A 19,009-nucleotide genomic window follows, 5' to 3' on the forward strand; every position below is an offset into this window, starting at 1 on the left:
GGTTAACATGTTGGTGATTGAGCTGAAATCAGAGGCTCTGAAGGACCGCCACTGGAAGCAGCTGATGAAGCGTTTGCATGTAAACTGGGTCCCGTCAGAGCTGACCCTGGGACAGATCTGGGATGTGGATCTGCAGAAGAATGAGATGGTGGTGAAGGACGTCCTCCTGGTAGCCCAGGGAGAGATGGCTTTGGAGGAGTTCCTCAAACAGGTGAAGGAGGGCCCTCAAGAGATTGTGCAGTGTAGTTGTTTTTATCTCCAGCTTCCAATCCAAATTATTAACAATTACTCTCGCGTTTGTAAACCTTTTAATAATAATTTGGTGGTTTTTGGTCCTCAGATCCGTGAAGTGTGGAACTCGTATGAGCTCGACCTGGTGAACTACCAGAACAAGTGTCGTCTGATTAGAGGGTGGGATGACCTCTTCAACAAGGTCAAAGAACATATTAACAGCGTGTCTGCCATGAAGTTGTCTCCATATTACAAGGTAAACAGGATTACATGCAGTGTTCATTAAGACAGTAGTTTAAGCTTTTATATTTAAGCTTTTACAACTGCATCAACACCATCTTTTATTTTCTCCCAGGTGTTTGAGGAAGATGCCCTGAGCTGGGAGGACAAGTTGAATCGCATCATGGCTCTGTTTGATGTTTGGATTGATGTCCAGCGTCGCTGGGTCTATCTGGAAGGCATCTTCACCGGCAGTGCTGACATCAAACATCTGCTGCCTGTAGAAACCCAGAGATTCCAGAGGTAAATAAAGGACCCTTTATTGTATACTTAACAAACCAGAATTTATTTGTAACCACTGTAACAATATTTTCTACGAGAACTTACTTTAATTTGTCTCTTTTTCTGTATTCCACAGTATCAGCACAGAGTTCTTGGCACTGATGAAGAAGGTGTCAAAGTCTCCCTTAGTGATGGATGTGTTGAACATACAGGGAGTGCAGAGGTCTCTGGAGCGACTGGCTGACCTTCTGGGAAAAATCCAGAAAGCCCTTGGAGAATACCTGGAGAGAGAAAGATCCTCATTCCCCAGGTAAGAAGATGAAGGATCAAGGGACTGCACATTGTTGTCAATGTACATATAAAACACAAAACCTAGAAGTTCATGATAATGCTAAATATTTCGAATCACTTTCACCAATTCATACATTCTTTTATTAACTATCGTTAATTGATCCATCACACCCTTTTTGTTTCCAGGTTCTACTTCGTGGGAGACGAGGACCTGCTTGAAATCATCGGCAATAGCAAGAATGTGGCCAAACTGCAGAAGCACTTCAAAAAGATGTTTGCTGGGGTTTCCAGCATCCTGCTCAATGAGGACAACACTGAGGTGCTGGGAATCTCCTCCCGCGAGGGTGAGGAGATTGTTTACAAGACACCTGTCTCCATCACACAGCACCCCAAGATCAACGAGTGGCTGACGCTGGTGGAGAAGGAGATGAGGGTGACGCTGGCCAAGCTGTTAGCCGAGTCTGTCACAGAGGTCACATCCTTCAACAAGGGCACAGCCGTTGACCTGAGTCAGTACATCAGCTGGATTGATAGTTACCAGGTTGGTAGTGAGAGCATGTATTCTACAAACAATTAGTTATTCAACATACATGGAAATCAGGCAATGTGTTAATGTAATTTTACTTGATCTGTTTCCTCTCTTCACAGGCCCAGCTGGTCGTCCTGTCCACTCAGATCGCCTGGTCTGAGAACATTGAGTCTGCCTTGACCACCATCTCTGGTGGTGGGGACATGTCACCCATGCAGGGAGTGCTGTTGAATGTGGAGGCCACCCTCAATGTGTTGGCTGACACTGTGCTGATGGAGCAGCCTCCACTCCGCAGGAGGAAACTGGAACACCTGGTTAGAGGGGATTTTTTTAAAAGTACGGTTTTAAAAGAATGTTGTCCAATGAAAAGTGTGTCTGAAATCCCTCTTCTGCTCCATCTTAGATCACCGAGCTGGTGCACCAACGTGATGTGACTAGGACTCTGATCAAGAACAAGATCGACAACCCCAAGTCCTTTGAGTGGCTCAGCCAGATGCGCTTCTATTTTGACCCCAAGCAGACAGATGTCTTACAACAGCTGTCCATTCAGATGGCCAATGCCAAGTTCAACTATGGCTTTGAGTACTTGGGTGTTCAGGACAAGCTTGTCCAGACCCCTCTGACAGACCGCTGCTATCTCACCATGACCCAGGCCCTGGAGGCCCGCCTTGGAGGGTCACCATTTGGTATGGAAGCGTTTTCGGTACACATAACAAATTTTAAGAAAATTACAGATTTATTTATAAAACAATCATCCTCACTGAGTTTGTCTTCCATCTAGGTCCTGCTGGCACAGGGAAGACTGAGTCCGTGAAAGCTCTTGGTCACCAGCTGGGCCGCTTTGTCCTGGTCTTCAACTGTGATGAGACATTTGACTTCCAGGTACATAACTGTTGAGATTCAGAGTCTTTGTTCTTAGGCTAGACAACAAACACTTGTACATCATGTGATTATCATTTGCTTTTTTCTTTTCTTATCTGCTTCATTTAACATACAAATGTCTTGTGTTTTTAGGCCATGGGTCGTATCTTTGTGGGTCTGTGCCAAGTGGGAGCATGGGGCTGCTTCGACGAGTTTAACCGTCTGGAGGAGAGAATGCTTTCTGCCGTCTCCCAGCAGGTCCAGTACATCCAGGTGGCCTTGAGGGAGCACAGCAACCCCAACAGAGACAGGAGTACGTATATATGTGGGAACTCGGGTTTCATGATATGTAAGGAGACTGTTCGAGAACAAGAATGTCCAGATTCAGCTTAGTATTTTTGAACACCAATTTGCCAAAAAAAGAGGGGTCCAAGACTATTCAACAAAATGGCTTTCTTCATTTTAGAAAATCTCCACCTTATTCACCACCATCTTTAAATTTTACATGAGAACTGCATTGTAAAATATGTTCACATCTGTCACCCCTCAGGTGTGCCAGTCACCACGGAGCTCCTGAACAAGCAGGTGAAGGTGAGTCCAGACATGGCCATCTTCATCACCATGAATCCTGGCTACGCTGGCCGCTCCAACCTGCCTGACAATCTGAAGAAGCTGTTCCGCAGCTTGGCCATGACCAAGCCCGACCGCCAGCTCATCGCCCAGGTCATGTTGTACTCGCAAGGTTTCCGCACAGCTGAGATTCTCGCCAAAAAGATTGTGCCGTTCTTCAAGTATGTACTGAGAAAAATGGACGTAGCTTTGATATAGTTTTGAGAGATCTTTCTTCTCTGAATTTATACCTTGCTTCTATTTCAGGCTGTGTGATGAGCAGCTGTCATCCCAGAGTCACTACGATTTCGGCCTCCGAGCTCTCAAGAGTGTGCTGATCAGTGCTGGTAATGTCAAGCGTGAGCGCATCCAGAGGATCAAAAGGGAGAAACTAGAGCGCGGAGAGGTCGTAGATGAGAATGACATCGCTGAGAACCTTCCCGAGCAGGAGGTATAGAAAATTATATATATATGTATTGTAGGACTTGGAATGAAGTTGCTTTATTGTTTTGTTATTGAATTTTGGCAGGTCTGGCAAATCTGTTTTTTAGAATCCAGCCAGAAATGTGAGTATCTCAAATGGTTATTTCACTCAGTCTGTGTCTTGTTACTGTAGATCCTGATCCAGAGTGTGTGCGAGACCATGGTTCCCAAGCTGGTGGCGGAGGACATCCCTCTGCTTTTCAGCCTGCTGTCCGATGTTTTCCCTGGAGTACAGTACCACCGTGGAGAGATGACTGCTCTGAGGGAAGAGCTGAAGAAAGTCTGCAATGAGATGTACCTCACCTACGGAGACGGTGACGATGTGGGCAGCATGTGGGTGGAGAAGGTATGTGGCTAAATGTATATCTTATTGAGTGTTCCTGGAAATAGTGAGCCCTGCCCACTCCTAGAGACACAGAAGTCCTCTACAGGGCTAGGATCAAATTGCTCTGCATGACATTGCATAATGAGTAGTTACTCTAATTTTCTGTTCCCTAAATTTCCCCTTCCAGGTGCTGCAGTTGTACCAGATCACACAGATCAATCACGGTCTTATGATGGTGGGACCTTCAGGTAGTGGGAAGACCATGGCATGGAGGGTGCTGCTCAAGGCCCTGGAGAGGCTTGAGGGTGTCGAGGGTGTAGCCCACATCATCGACCCCAAGGCCATCAGCAAGGACCACCTGTATGGAACCCTGGATCCCAACACCCGTGAATGGACCGATGGCTTGTTCACACACATCCTCAGGAAGTGAGTTCTGTAATGCATTTTATTGTTTAGGGTATAAATCAACTCAGGTCTCCTTTATCTTGCTAAAAAGGACTTATGTAAAAAAAAAAAACTGATGTAAAGTATATTTTACTTTCAACTTCAGGATTATTGACAACGTTCGAGGTGAACTGCAAAAGCGTCAGTGGATCATATTTGATGGTGATGTTGACCCTGAGTGGGTTGAAAATCTCAACTCAGTCCTGGATGACAACAAGCTGCTCACCCTACCCAATGGAGAGCGTCTCAGCTTGCCACCTAATGTAAGAGCACAGAACTTCAAACGCAGATGTCTGTTTATGTCTCATTATAGTCAAAGCTGGTGAAAGCATGCTGTAATTATTCTCTCTCTCTAGGTGCGTGTGATGTTTGAAGTACAGGACCTGAAGTACGCCACCCTGGCCACTGTGTCTCGCTGTGGTATGGTCTGGTTCAGTGAGGATGTCCTCAGCACTGACATGATTTTCAATCACTTCCTGGCTCGCATTCGCAGCATCCCATTGGACGAGGGAGAGGATGAAGCTCAGCGCCAGAGGAAGGGCACAGATGACGAGGAAGAGGCTGCATCACCAATGCTGCAGGTAATTAAGGGGAAGAAAATACACTATTAGAAAAAACAAGACCTATTAAGCAAGGAAAAAGTGCAGTAATTCATTCAAGAAGGATATTTTATGACATTTCTTCTTTACTGATGTACTATTGTATGTTTTACACTAGATCCAGCGTGATGCTGCAGCTACCCTGCAGCCTTACTTCACCTCCACAGGCCTGGTGATCAAGGCCTTGGAGCATGCCTCCAAGATGGAGCACATCATGGACTTCACCCGCCTGCGCTGCTTGGGATCCCTGTTCTCAATGCTGCACCAGGCCTGCCGTAATGTGGCACTCTACAACAACAACCACCCTGACTTCCCCATGCCCATTGATCAGCTGGAGAAATACATGCAGGTAATGTTCTGCAGTGTACATGTCTTCTTGTTGCTATATCAACGTGGAACAAAAACATATGCATTTTCTTAAAACTGATACATTTTGTGGCATTATCTTTCTACAGAAATATCTGATCTACGCTGTGCTGTGGTCCTTCTCTGGTGACGGACGGCTGAAGATGAGGGCTGAGCTTGGAGAATACATCCGTCGCATCACCACTGTACCCCTCCCCTCTGCTCCCAATGTCCCCATCATTGACTACGAGGTACAGCGTCTTAGTGTTAAAACAGATATCGATTGTTCTCTTGAGTCTCCATCTCTTGTTTGATTCTCTGTATTTGCAAGTCACTGAACTAAAACTGTTGCTGTCTTGTAATGTCAGAATAACCATTGTATCGTTTTCTTTGCAGGTGTGCATCTCGGGTGAGTGGCAGTCCTGGCAGGGCAAGGTGCCTCAGATTGAGGTAGAGACCCACAAGGTGGCGTCCCCCGATGTCGTGGTTCCCACCTTGGACACTGTTCGCCATGAGGCGTTGCTTTACACATGGCTGGCAGAGCACAAACCACTGGTGCTGTGTGGACCTCCCGGATCTGGAAAGACTATGACTCTGTTCAGCGCCCTCAGAGCGTTGCCCGATATGGAGGTGAGAGACTGGATGAAATAATTTAAAAACTGATTATAAATCTTTGAAATCAGTTTAACCAGTTTAACTGATTTAACCTGTGATGTAAATCCTTTTACATCACTATAGGGTTTTTAACGTACCAGAAAGGTCTTATATACCCTTTAAAATTTGGTATTAAATAATTTTGTACATTGGAGTTTGACATATTCTAAACTGCTGAATGAAGATGAATAAACTGGGTTCAAATGAGGAAAAGATTTTGTAATTGTCAACATTTGTAATTTCCCTCCTCTCTACCAGGTTGTGGGTCTGAACTTCTCCAGTGCCACCACCCCAGAGCTGCTGCTGAAGACCTTTGATCATTACTGCGAGTACCGACGTACCCCCAGCGGCGTGGTCCTCGCCCCCGTCCAGCTGGGCAAGTGGCTTGTGTTGTTCTGTGATGAAATCAATCTGCCGGACATGGACAAGTACGGCACACAGAGAGTCATCTCTTTCATCAGACAGGTATGATGCATTGTTTACAAACTGACATTTTATTTTCCCTTGTTGCACTTGGCTGCATACGGGACATGAAGTGTGCGACCTGAAATTTAGTATGTTAAGGACTCCCCCATTGTGTTTTCTTGCAGATGGTAGAACATGGAGGTTTCTACCGCACCTCAGACCAGACTTGGGTCAAACTGGAGAGGATCCAGTTTGTTGGAGCCTGTAATCCTCCCACTGACCCTGGCAGAAAGCCTCTCACACACAGGTACGGTACTCCTGAACAATAATATAATTAATACCATGATTAACAGAAAAGATAGTAAAAATGTATACTTACAAAAATAAACATTGTGTATGATGAGCCCTAACAGTGGCCATATTGTGGTGTGCTGTTTTTAGGTTCCTGCGCCATGTGCCTGTGGTGTACGTGGACTATCCAGGCCCAGCCTCTCTAACCCAGATTTATGGAACCTTCAACCGCGCCATGCTGCGACTCATCCCCTCTCTACGTACCTATGCTGAGCCTCTTACTGCTGCTATGGTTGAGTTCTACACCATGTCTCAGGTAAATATCTGTATAATAATCAAATATGTAAAGATCAAGTTTACGTAATGGTGTCACTGGAAACTAGTGTACAAACAAAAGATAAGATGTATGTTTCATTCATAACGTTTCAGTCCGTTCATTCACACTATTACTAATTTGTTTGAATATATCATTTTCCAGGAGCGGTTCACCCAGGACACCCAACCTCACTACATCTACTCTCCCAGAGAAATGACCCGCTGGGTGAGGGGGATCTTTGAGGCCCTGCGGCCACTTGAGACTCTGCCTGTGGAGGGGCTCATCCGCATCTGGGCCCATGAAGCTCTCCGTCTCTTCCAGGACAGGTGAGTGCAAGTTTCTGAGACGTAGAGGAGGCGATTCCTATCTACTCTGGTAGTGCTCTAAGGGACATGGTTACAGTATGTCTGTTTTAGACATGAAAATGTGTTCACGATATGGAATTTGTTGGAGTTTTTTTATTCTGATAAATATAAGTGCCACTTTAGAAATGCACATGTTTAAAGAATGATAATGTTGGTGATAATGTGGTTCGTCTTAAACCTTTTTCCAGGCTGGTTGGTGATGAAGAGAGACGATGGACAGATGAAAACATCGACATGGTTGCTCTCAAACACTTCCCCAACATTGATAAGGAGAAGGCTCTCAACAGGCCTATCCTCTACAGCAACTGGCTCTCCAAGGTAAACCGGGAACAGGTTGACCATGCTGTAGTTTTCCTGAAGACCTGAAGTCTTCAGCCGTTTAATTTCCATTTTCACTGAGTTTTATTGTTTGTGAATGCAGGACTACATCCCAGTGGAACAGGAGGAGCTGAGGGACTATGTGAAGGCCCGTCTGAAGGTCTTCTATGAAGAGGAGCTGGACGTCCCTCTGGTGCTCTTCAATGAGGTGCTGGACCACGTTCTCAGAATTGACCGGTGAGTAACAGCTTCTTTAGCTCATGGCTGCTGATTGCAAGAAATCAAGAAATGAGAATTTCAGGTCTGAAATAATTGTTTTGGAGTAAATTTTAAAATGATATATCCTCCTCCAGAATCTTCCGTCAGCCTCAGGGTCATCTCCTGTTGATCGGTGTGAGTGGAGCAGGAAAGACTACTCTGTCTCGCTTCGTAGCCTGGATGAACGGACTTAGTGTATACCAGATCAAGGTTGGTAGAAACACGTGTGAAGATATTTGGAGCCATATTACTACAATTGTCTGTATTTATTGATTTTTGTGGTGTGTTTTCAGGTACACAGGAAATACACTGGAGAGGACTTTGATGAGGACCTGCGTACAGTGCTGCGTCGCTCAGGTTGTAAGAACGAGAAGATTGCCTTCATCATGGATGAGTCCAATGTGCTGGATTCTGGTTTCCTTGAGAGAATGAACACACTGCTGGCCAACGGAGAGGTAACTTGCTGACAACACTGCCTTTTAGTTTTTTTCCTGAGATATCTATTTGGGTTGTGCACTAATATGTTAATGTTGTTTGATCTCTGTAGGTTCCTGGCCTGTTTGAGGGAGATGAGTATGCCACCCTGATGACTCAGTGTAAGGAGGGAGCCCAGAAAGAGGGCCTGATGCTCGACACGCACGAGGAGCTGTACAAGTGGTTCACCAGCCAGGTTATCAGGAACCTCCATGTTGTTTTCACCATGAACCCTTCATCAGAGGGCCTGAAGGACAGGGCTGCCACATCTCCTGCCCTCTTCAACAGGTACAGAGAAACATGCTGGACATTGAGCTTGAATTAATTGATTTTAATTCAACTTTCAACAAGATGGGGTTTCTTAGTTAACTGAAAACTTTTCTTTGTGTTAGGTGTGTGCTGAACTGGTTTGGAGACTGGTCCACAGAGGCCCTTTATCAGGTGGGTAAGGAGTTCACCAGCAAGATGGATCTGGAGAAACCAAACTACAAGGTGCCAGACTACATGCCCATTGTCTACGACAAACTGCCCCAGCCACCATCTCACCGCGAGGCTATTGTCAATGGCTGCGTGTTTGTACACCAGACACTCCACCAGGTAGGGATGTTTCCAGTTTTCAGTGGTGGTTAATGAGGTGATTGTGTGGTTTGCTTTAACAGAAATTGGGAATTTGGAAATCCTGTAAAACCAAGTTCACTCATTTAACAGCTTGGTAATGCATACGTCATATGTTTTTGTTAACTCTACACAGGCTAACAACCGTCTGGCTAAGCGAGGTGGTCACACGATGGCCATCACTCCTCGCCACTACCTGGACTTTATCAACCAGTATGCCAACCTGTTCAATGAGAAACGCAGCGAGTTGGAGGAGCAGCAGATGCACCTCAACGTTGGTCTCCGCAAGATCAAGGAGACTGTCGATCAGGTGAAGTAATTTTGTATTTTACTCCATTTCTGCTTGTATAGATTAAGTGCCATTCTATTCCACCTGTTTCTCAAAACCTGACAAGAGTTGGTCTCCACAAACCGAGACGGTGTAATTTTTGTTAGTACTTGCCAACTGCTGCTTGCTCTTGTCTGACTCCTTGATTGTACTCTGCCTCCTCATCAAGGTGGAGGAGCTTCGTCGTGACCTGAGAATCAAGAGCCAGGAGTTGGAGGCAAAGAACGCTGCTGCCAATGACAAGCTGAAGAAGATGGTCAAAGACCAGCAGGAGGCTGAAAAGAAAAAGGTACACAGGAAGGAATTTAACACTTATAATAAATTACTATATTGTGACTTTCGTCCTTCTTCTTGAAGACAAACCTAACCTCTTGGTAATATGTTTTCTAACTTATAGTACAGTGATCCCTTTAGTCTTACATTGCACATTCAGATTAACTGATGCATCAAACTATACTCCCATACTATTGTGATTCCAGGTGATGAGCCAGGAGATCCAGGAAGCTGTGTACAAGCAGCAGGAGGTGATCAAGGACAAACAGCTGAGTGTCAAAGAGGACTTGGACCAAGTGGAGCCTGCTGTTATTGAGGCTCAGAATGGTACAATAGTATATTTTCTCACAGCTGTCTTTATAGTACATTTGATTTGTTGTCACAGAATGAGTACAACAGTCTCAAATGCCCTACAATGTGTGCTACATTACTGTTATGCCAAGTTTGACTTATTTGTTGTTCATCCTTGTACCTGCCTTTTTGTCCCCCGAGCATTTTTTCTTACAATGTTATCACATAGTCATTTATGGTGCAAGGACTTCTGGTTAACAGCTTGATCTTTACCTGCATCCTCCCTTCATCACTGCCCCTTCCTTGTCATAATCCACATCCTTGTTCACCTGATGTTCGATAGCCGTTAAGTCCATTAAGAAGCAGCACCTGGTGGAGGTGCGTTCCATGGCCAATCCACCCGCGGCCGTGAAGCTGGCCCTCGAGTCCATCTGCTTGCTCCTGGGAGAGAGCACGACTGACTGGAAGCAGATCCGTTCCATCATCATGAGGGAGAACTTCATCCCCACTATTGTTAACTTCTCTGCTGAAGAGATCAGGTGAAACAAAAAATAATGTATTCTGCAATTGTTCACTAAAAGCTCTCTCCCTCTCTGTCTCTGCCTCTCCTCTGACTTTTCAACCCCTGAATCTTTTTCAAATTCCTCCCTCCTTTTGCCCTATATGCCCTTCTCCCTCTCCTCTTACTCCTCCTTTCTTTCAAACACATTCCTCCTTCCACCTAACTAGCGGTGAGTTCTATTAAGCGTCAGCACCTAGTAGAAATGCGGGCCATGACCAATCCCCCAGCAGCAGTCAAGCTGGCCTTGGAGTCTATCTGCCTAATGCTGGGCGAGGAGACCAGTGACTGGAAAAAAATCAGACAAGTTATTATCAGGGACAATTTCATCAGCAGCATAGTCAACTTTTCCTCTGAGGAAATGAGGTACCAGTGTCAGAACGTCTGTGTAGTCTTTAATGGAAGCACAAATAATATTAATCAATCCGTATATTAATCAAGCAGCACCTGTGATCAGAATTTGATTTTAGGTTGGTTTTTTTTAACTGTTGATTTTTCTGAATCAGAAAATGAGCTGATGGTAACGACATCTTATCAGTGGTTGTTGTCATGATTTTGCATTTCTCACAGTGGAGGTGGTAGAAATTGCTCCCCTTTCCCACCCCAAACAAAATTTGAATGATCCTCTGCAATATTTAATGTTTTCATTTCCTGTGATTGATGATCATTGTTACACACTTCACATTGAAGCATTTGACTGTGTAAAGTGCTGCTATATTCTGACTTCTTGGACTGTTTCTAATTTATTCAGTGACTCCATTCGTGAGAAGATGAAGAAGAACTACCTCTCCAACCCGAGCTACAACTATGACCAAGTCAATAGGGCATCTCTGGCCTGTGGACCTATGGTCAAATGGGCGATTGCTCAGGTAAGGAAGCCTAAACGACATTAAAATGAAGATAATAACTGGGTAAAGAGAGCACTCCTTTAATGTATACCGTGTTGTACCACTCCTCTAGCTTAATTATGCTGACATGCTGAAGCGCGTGGAGCCTCTGCGTAATGAACTGCAGAAGCTTGAGGATGATGCCACCGACAACAAGACGAAGGCAGAAGAGGTGGAGCAGATGATCAGAGACCTGGAGGCTAGCATCGCTCGCTACAAGGAGGAGTATGCCGTCCTCATCTCAGAGGCCCAGGCCATCAAGGCCGACTTGGCTGCCGTCGAGGCTAAGGTAACTGCTCATCAGACCAATGTTTACTTCCCTCTGTATCGGTCTCTCTTAATACAGTTTAAACTGAAGTATCTTGCAGCATTTTTCTGATCTCTTGCTCTCTCCTCTCAGGTGAATCGCAGCACAGCCCTACTGAAGAGTCTGTCGGCTGAAAGGGACCGCTGGGAGAAGACCAGCGAGACCTTCAAGAACCAGATGTCCACCATCGCTGGAGACTGTCTGCTCTCTGCAGCTTTCATTACCTATGCCGGCTACTTTGAACAGCAGATGAGACAGAACCTGTTCACGACTTGGTCTCACCACCTGCAGCAGGCCAACGTTCAGGTAGTTAAAGCTCTTACACACAAGGCCAAAGTCATTGTTGATCACACCTACAAATCATGGCCTCATTCGTCATTACCAATATATATATGTAGGAACTTCTTTTTGTTACGGTAGATCCCATGTTCATTGACACCAGACATCAAACACCTAAGCACACTACTTATTGGTCAGGAATGCACAAAGGATGTCATTATCATATAAGCGGATTATAGTCAGCTGCCATAGAATAATGATAACAAATACATCATCTTTGTGAGTTTAGGTTTTAGTGAGTTTAAAGGTGGTGTACACCAATTATGGATTGGGCCTTTATTTATGATATTTCTGTTTAACTATTGTTCTTTTAAACATGTTTAGAACTTCCAATCTACCACATACCCTACCATACTGTATGCACAACCACATATTTTGCATTTTATGTCAGAAGACATATATATTATTCTAAACTCCCATTGTGTAACTTCTTTCCCCCCAGTTCCGTACAGATATTGCCAGAACTGAGTACCTGTCCAACGCTGACGAGAGGCTCCGCTGGCAAGCCAACTCCCTCCCCGCTGACGACCTCTGCACTGAGAACGCCATCATGCTCAAGAGGTTCAACAGGTCAGTGTCTTTCTCTTCTGGCACTATTACTATTGTGAAAATACTAAACATTCCTGACCATTATTTAGCCATGAGCTGATTTCGCTTGCCATGTTGATCTTTTCTATACTGTTGCCTTTTCTAGGTACCCACTAATCATCGATCCATCAGGCCAAGCCACAGAGTTCATAATGAATGAGTACAAAGAGCGCAAGATCACCAGAACCAGTTTCCTGGATGATGCCTTCAGGAAGAACCTGGAAAGTGCCTTGCGTTTCGGAAACCCACTGCTGGTCCAGGTATGAACAGCTACTTCACACTCCTAACATTTTATTGTGTACTTGCTACTTGCTGGCCCTTGTATTCATCAAGGACTTGTTTGTTTATTCATAATCATTTATTATTTATGTTTATTTTTGCCCTTAAGGACGTAGAAAGTTACGACCCCATCCTAAACCCGGTGCTAAACAGAGAGGTCCGCAGGACTGGAGGACGTGTCCTCATCACCCTGGGAGACCAGGACATCGATCTGTCACCTTCGTTTGTCATCTTCCTTTCTACACGAGACCCAACGGTGAGTAGTCATTTAGGTTTTATGTAGAGATAATATAGACAGTATTTTTAGGTCAGTATTAACAAAGTCTGTCATAAAGAAAATGTTCATTTGCTTTCATCTTAGACTGAAATGGAGCTTCTTGTACAAATAAATGAATCTGTGTTATATGGTGTCTTTTGTGTATGCAGGTCGAATTCCCACCAGACTTGTGTTCTCGTGTTACATTTGTCAACTTCACTGTGACTCGCAGCAGCCTTCAGAGCCAGTGTCTCAACGAGGTCCTAAAGGCTGAGAGGCCTGATGTGGATGAGAAACGCTCCGACCTCCTCAAACTGCAGGGTGAGACAGAAAATGGCAGATGTGCTAACACATCTGAGGATGATGATGATGAACACTGACAGGGATGCAAAATAATTCAGACTTGAGTCACGGTGGAAAAAGAGTTTAGTGAATTAATAAAAGGTGATGACATCTGCCCTCCTGTCTCTTGTAGGCGAGTTCCAACTGCGTCTGCGTCAGCTGGAAAAATCCCTTCTGCAGGCCCTCAATGAGGTTAAAGGCCGCATCCTTGACGATGACACCATCATCACCACGCTGGAGAACTTGAAAAAGGAGGCAGCTGAGGTCACCAGGAAGGTGGAGGAGACCGATATCGTCATGGCAGAGGTGGAGGCAGTGTCACAGCAATACCTGACTCTGTCCTCGGCCTGCAGCAGCATCTACTTCACCATGGAGTCTCTCAACCAGGTCTGGACCCATCTTACTTGCTCTTTCATCCAGTCCTTTTTTTGGCAGTAGATTTTCTTTTTAATCTCTTAATCTCACCAAGCACACTAAATAATATTTGTATGCTATGCTGTCTAATATGTGCATACTTGTAAACCAGCCAAACAACCATTTAGGAAAATTTTTTGTATCTTGCTCCAGATGCACTTCCTGTACCAGTACTCCCTTCACTTCTTCCTGGATACCTACCACACGGTGCTGTATGAGAACGCAAACCTCAAGAGCATCAGCGATCACACACAGAGACTCGATGTCATCACCAAGGACCTCTTCCAGGTTTGAACCACACACTTAGAAAACAAGAGGCTCGTTTTCTTTTGTGGTGTGATTGTAATAGACATCATTTGCTTATGTGGATTTAGGTGGTGTTCAACAGAGCAGCCAGAGGTATGCTGCACCAGGACCACATCACTTTTGCCATGCTGCTGGCTAAGATCAGCCTAAAGGGCATAACCAGGTAAGATGCCAGTATTACACATATGTACTGCCAGTGGTAGTATTACATAAATCAGAAACATCAGACAACATAAATCTTAATCATTGAAATCCATCTCTTTCCAGTGAGCCTTCATATGATACAGAGTTCCAGCACTTCCTGCGTAGTAAGGAGATTGTTCTGACTGGCATGTCACTGCCCAAAGTGAAAGGTCTGACCACTGAGCAGTGTGAGGCCATGGTCCGCCTCAGCCGCCTGCAAGCATTCAACGACCTGGTGGACAAAGTCGAAGCTGATGAGGTGAATATTGACAGATACTGTCAATCTATAGAAGCTGCATATGAACACGCTCGGATTTATAAGCATACTGCTTAATATATTAATCAGTGATCATCGCTTTGTTTCGTTACTTCAGCAATTCTTCATGTGGATTGAGAGCAACACTCCAGAGCTGTCTGTTCCTTATCTGTGGTCAGAGGAGAAGCAGTCCAGTGAGTATAAACACTTGTATATGTATATATTTTGTAAATGCTGCATAAGGCCAATCAGGTATTGATTTAAATATTGATTGATATTAGAATTGTGTATATATTCTATGGATACATGACCCGCTCTGACCTGTGTGCTCTTCCCTGTACCGCTCCCTGCTCAGCTCTCATTGGCCAGGCAGTGCACCAGTTGTTGCTGATTGAGGCTTTCCGCCCTGACCGTCTGCTGGCGATGTCGCACATTTTTGTCTCAAAGGTGCTGGGAGAGAGCTTCATGAACATCATCGAGCAGCCTCTTGACCTGGCTAATATCGTGGATAGCGAGGTAGTAACCAGTATTTCTTCAATCATTTTCTCTCCAGAGGTGTTTGCCATTGTCAGTGTTGTTGAGTCTGTTGCTGACGTTCCTCCCTTGTGTCTGCAGGTGAAGCCCAGCACTCCAGTGTTGATGTGTTCTGTACCAGGTTATGATGCCAGCGGCCTGGTCAGAGATCTGGCTGCTGAGGAGAACAAACAAATCACCTCCATCTCTATTGGTAGGGAAGGCATAAGCTCATCTTCTTGACACAAATTAGATCCTCAAGTCAAATGTTTAGTGAGGATATTATTGATAACTGTGTTCTTCCACTGTCCACAGGTTCGGCTGAGGGCTTCAATAAGGCAGAGAGAGACATCAACACTGCTGTCAAGTCTGGCAGGTGGGTAATGTTTTTCTCTCTCTATTTTCTTAGCATGTGCACTTTGTTTTGTTATACTGACATCCAGACTGTCGTCCTGCAGGTGGGTGATGTTGGAGAACGTCCACTTGGCCCCCGGATGGCTGATGCAGCTGGAAAAGAAACTCCACTCCATGCAGCCTCATTCCAGCTTCAGGCTTTTCCTGACAATGGAGATCAACCCCAAGGTAAACCACATCACTCATGAAAATATTTACACCATTTCATAATCTTGATAATGAAGACTTTAGTGACAGCGCAGCCATAAATTAATTCTCACTTTCAGCCCTGAAGTTCGTCAAAGTCTCAGTACTGTGTTTTCCCTCCAGGTGCCAGTGAATCTGCTTCGTGCTGGTCGCATCTTTGTGTTTGAGCCTCCTCCTGGTGTCAAGGCCAACATGCTCAGAACCTTCAGCAGCATCCCTGTAGCTCGCATGTGCAAGGTGACTTAATCTTACCAACATATACACTCATCACACTTTTCCACCAAAAGCTTAATCATTACCATCAACTGTTGCATTCTTAATGCCTTTTTGCTATGTTTCTACAGGCTCCCAACGAGCGTGCTCGTCTCTACTTCCTGCTGGCTTGGTTCCATGCCGTCATTCAGGAGCGTCTGCGTTATGCACCACTGGGCTGGTCCAAGAAGTATGAGTTTGGAGAGTCTGACCTCCGCTCTGCCTGTGACACCGTTGACACCTGGTTGGACGACACTGCTAAGGTCAGATCATATACAGTGCTTTGGATATGTCAGCATTTTATTATTATTATTTATTTATTACCAATAGAAATTATTATTATTATTATTATTACAACAACCTTGTCACACTTCTACACACACAGGGTCGTCAAAATATTGCACCAGACAAGATCCCCTGGGCAGCTCTGAAAACCTTGATGGCCCAGTCCATCTATGGCGGCCGCATTGACAATGAGTTTGACCAGCGTCTGCTCAACACCTTCCTGGACCGCATCTTTACCAAGGGAAGCTTCGACAGCGAGTTCAAACTGGCTCTCAAGGTTGACGGACACAAGGACATCAAGATGCCTGATGGCATTCGGTCAGTAGTGGCTTTTAATGTTCTCACACAAGTGTATTCCAGTTTATTATACTAATGTTTTCCTGATAACCTCAATCAATTAAAAGTGATTTATGATTTTGATTGTTCACAGACGTGAGGAGTTCATGCACTGGGTAGAGATGCTTCCCGACACTCAGACTCCATCTTGGCTCGGGTTGCCTAGCAATGCTGAAAAGGTCTTGCTCACCACTCAGGGTACGCCACAGCCGGTCATCTCGATCCTCTGTACTCTGGTGTTCTGTCACAGTAACTGGACCACAACACATCCTGATTCTTCTTCCTCATTTCAATCAGATTTAATGTTGTCACAGGGCAGATCATTAACCATCTTTCTCTCTATTCTAGTGTCTTTACTTTTATTTTGACAGGGTGGCTCATTGCAACGAGAGGTTATTGTGTCTGCTTTGGGCAGAACACTGTGTGTGCATGTGTGTGTGGTGATGGCAAAGAATATGTTGAGGGTGCTTCTCAAGCGTTTACTTCACCAGTTAGTTTTCTATAGTATCACATGTAGCTCCTATTTGCAGACTTGTATATCGTAGTCACATAGTGTAGCTGCGTAGTTGTAGCCTAGCTGGAGTCATAGCCATCGTACTTTGAAAGTGCTCTGCCCAAAGGAAGGGTGTGTGTGTCCTCACCCTCCAGCAGCTGTATTTCACAGCCATCATGTCGCTTTGCTAAGATACTACCCCCACCCCACCCTCAGATGAAGGTTCAAAACAGCCACACACCTCCCCATCAATCCCCTCCCCTCAATCACATCCTCCCTCCCTGTTCTGTCATATTGATTTCCACACCTCCTCCAAACTCCCACAAATCCCAGCTGCCGAGGCATCCACCCCTTGCCACACTCTCTCTCCCCCTCTCCATCATCCTCACTCCCACCCCTTAGTTTCTCTCTCAAACCTGTTACCCTATTTTGGTTATGTTAATTTCTTTTACAGATCCAGTCATTCAAGAATGCGGTTAATTTATCCACTTGGAAACTATGTTCAATGTTACATTTGGAAATATTGCCTGAAGCCTTGTGTGTATTTCGTCCTACCCAGTGTAGTCCTAATGTGTTTGTCTGTTTCCTTTTTTTTGTTTTGATAAAACATTATTACCTTATTAACACACCCTCGAGGTAAACTGTTTGTTTCTTTGTTCCACTATTAATTTCTTCTCCCCCTACCTCCCACCATGGCCTTGTCTTCCACCTCCCTCCCCGCTCACTCGCTCCCTCCGCCGGGCTGCGCAGGCACTGACATGATGGGTAAGATGCTGAAAATGCAGATGTTGGAGGATGAGGATGACCTTGCCTATGAGACGGAGAAGAAGGAGCGCGCTTCGTCCACATCTGATACCCAGCCGGCCTGGATGAGGACCCTCCACACCACTGCTTCCAACTGGCTGCAGCTCATGCCCCAAACGGTCAATCCACTCAAACGCACGGTGGAGAACATCAAGGTAAAGGGATAAGAGGAAAGGTGGTTGGCAAGCAGACTTCAGGGGACAGGCCAACAATATTGTGTGTCTCTACAAGAAGCTGTACAACATCCTTGGCAATCACTATCATGTTGATCAGTTGTTTTGATATGTTTTACATTTTTGTGCTTGACTCATGAGGCAATGAGGTAAAATGAAAAGAAATAGATGCACATGTTTGAATTTTGGCAGATGAATATGTACTTGCTTTTCTTTGTGTCACTGATGTATCTGCCAAGCTTCTGTATTTTATCTTAATGTCTTCTTTGTCCAAACACCAGGACCCACTGTTCCGGTTCTTTGAGCGTGAGGTGAAGATGGGTGGCAAGATGCTGCAGGAGGTCCGCCAGGATCTGTCCGATGTGGTGCAGGTGTGCGAGGGCAAGAAGAAGCAGACCAACTACCTGCGCACACTCATCAGCGACCTTGTTAAAGGTAAAATCTTGCTTTTTCTTAAGGTTTAGCTTGCTTGTTTGAAGTCAGATTACTTAATATAGGAAAATCACTGCACACTTAAAATCCTCATTGTTGGTCTCAACCAACAAGATTATACTTTGAATAACTGGTATACACCTGTTTCTTTCTCCCCAGGCATCCTCCCTCGCAGCTGGTGTCGGTACACTGTTCCAGCCGCCATGACTGTGATCCAGTGGGTGGCAGACTTCAGTGAGAGAATCAAGCAGCTGCAGCAGATCTCCCAGGGGGCTGCCAGTGGGGGTGCAAAGGAACTGAAGGTACTGTTTGGTTAACTGTTTGTGTTCTGGAATCAAACAACCTATGACTCTTTGACAGAGCCACTCACAATACTTATTGTTATTTTCTCTCCTTCTCCAGAACATCCACGTGTGCCTCGGCAGCCTGTTTGTGCCAGAGGCTTACATCACCGCAACCCGCCAGTATGTGGCCCAGGCCAACAGCTGGTCTCTGGAAGAGCTGTGTCTGGAGGTCAATGTCACCACCGCCCAGGGTGCCGCACTGGATGCCTGCAGCTTCGGCATCAAAGGTCAGACAAGGAACACGTCATCTGCTGT

At 45.2% G+C, this 19,009-nt stretch overlaps 1 protein-coding gene across 1 annotated transcript in view; it reads left to right on the forward strand.

The window, feature by feature from the left end:
• The window catches only part of dync1h1 (dynein, cytoplasmic 1, heavy chain 1), a 28,154-nt gene that overhangs the window by 8,140 nt on the left and 1,005 nt on the right, over positions 1–19,009 (forward strand). Inside the window, exons 21-76 of the mRNA XM_070921109.1 lie at positions 2–211; positions 341–487; positions 587–753; positions 869–1,042; positions 1,210–1,564; positions 1,672–1,866; positions 1,956–2,238; positions 2,334–2,434; positions 2,567–2,726; positions 2,964–3,204; positions 3,290–3,473; positions 3,639–3,851; positions 4,018–4,256; positions 4,381–4,537; positions 4,631–4,855; positions 4,992–5,222; positions 5,329–5,469; positions 5,615–5,848; positions 6,131–6,337; positions 6,463–6,584; positions 6,719–6,884; positions 7,047–7,210; positions 7,438–7,567; positions 7,671–7,804; positions 7,921–8,035; positions 8,119–8,280; positions 8,373–8,587; positions 8,692–8,896; positions 9,051–9,224; positions 9,412–9,531; positions 9,722–9,842; positions 10,150–10,345; positions 11,117–11,234; positions 11,326–11,541; positions 11,653–11,865; positions 12,341–12,468; positions 12,593–12,746; positions 12,875–13,021; positions 13,192–13,342; positions 13,497–13,750; positions 13,931–14,065; positions 14,152–14,246; positions 14,351–14,525; positions 14,641–14,716; positions 14,878–15,038; positions 15,138–15,249; positions 15,351–15,411; positions 15,494–15,617; positions 15,759–15,872; positions 15,980–16,150; positions 16,273–16,490; positions 16,603–16,706; positions 17,752–17,960; positions 18,260–18,413; positions 18,570–18,712; positions 18,813–18,981. Coding sequence (XP_070777210.1) covers positions 2–211; positions 341–487; positions 587–753; positions 869–1,042; positions 1,210–1,564; positions 1,672–1,866; positions 1,956–2,238; positions 2,334–2,434; positions 2,567–2,726; positions 2,964–3,204; positions 3,290–3,473; positions 3,639–3,851; positions 4,018–4,256; positions 4,381–4,537; positions 4,631–4,855; positions 4,992–5,222; positions 5,329–5,469; positions 5,615–5,848; positions 6,131–6,337; positions 6,463–6,584; positions 6,719–6,884; positions 7,047–7,210; positions 7,438–7,567; positions 7,671–7,804; positions 7,921–8,035; positions 8,119–8,280; positions 8,373–8,587; positions 8,692–8,896; positions 9,051–9,224; positions 9,412–9,531; positions 9,722–9,842; positions 10,150–10,345; positions 11,117–11,234; positions 11,326–11,541; positions 11,653–11,865; positions 12,341–12,468; positions 12,593–12,746; positions 12,875–13,021; positions 13,192–13,342; positions 13,497–13,750; positions 13,931–14,065; positions 14,152–14,246; positions 14,351–14,525; positions 14,641–14,716; positions 14,878–15,038; positions 15,138–15,249; positions 15,351–15,411; positions 15,494–15,617; positions 15,759–15,872; positions 15,980–16,150; positions 16,273–16,490; positions 16,603–16,706; positions 17,752–17,960; positions 18,260–18,413; positions 18,570–18,712; positions 18,813–18,981 — 9,490 coding nt within the window. The remainder of the gene's footprint in view (position 1; positions 212–340; positions 488–586; positions 754–868; positions 1,043–1,209; positions 1,565–1,671; positions 1,867–1,955; positions 2,239–2,333; positions 2,435–2,566; positions 2,727–2,963; positions 3,205–3,289; positions 3,474–3,638; positions 3,852–4,017; positions 4,257–4,380; positions 4,538–4,630; positions 4,856–4,991; positions 5,223–5,328; positions 5,470–5,614; positions 5,849–6,130; positions 6,338–6,462; positions 6,585–6,718; positions 6,885–7,046; positions 7,211–7,437; positions 7,568–7,670; positions 7,805–7,920; positions 8,036–8,118; positions 8,281–8,372; positions 8,588–8,691; positions 8,897–9,050; positions 9,225–9,411; positions 9,532–9,721; positions 9,843–10,149; positions 10,346–11,116; positions 11,235–11,325; positions 11,542–11,652; positions 11,866–12,340; positions 12,469–12,592; positions 12,747–12,874; positions 13,022–13,191; positions 13,343–13,496; positions 13,751–13,930; positions 14,066–14,151; positions 14,247–14,350; positions 14,526–14,640; positions 14,717–14,877; positions 15,039–15,137; positions 15,250–15,350; positions 15,412–15,493; positions 15,618–15,758; positions 15,873–15,979; positions 16,151–16,272; positions 16,491–16,602; positions 16,707–17,751; positions 17,961–18,259; positions 18,414–18,569; positions 18,713–18,812; positions 18,982–19,009) is intronic.

Source organism: Enoplosus armatus, chromosome 15 (genome assembly GCF_043641665.1).
Source record: "Enoplosus armatus isolate fEnoArm2 chromosome 15, fEnoArm2.hap1, whole genome shotgun sequence".
Taxonomy (NCBI): domain Eukaryota; kingdom Metazoa; phylum Chordata; class Actinopteri; order Centrarchiformes; family Enoplosidae; genus Enoplosus; species Enoplosus armatus.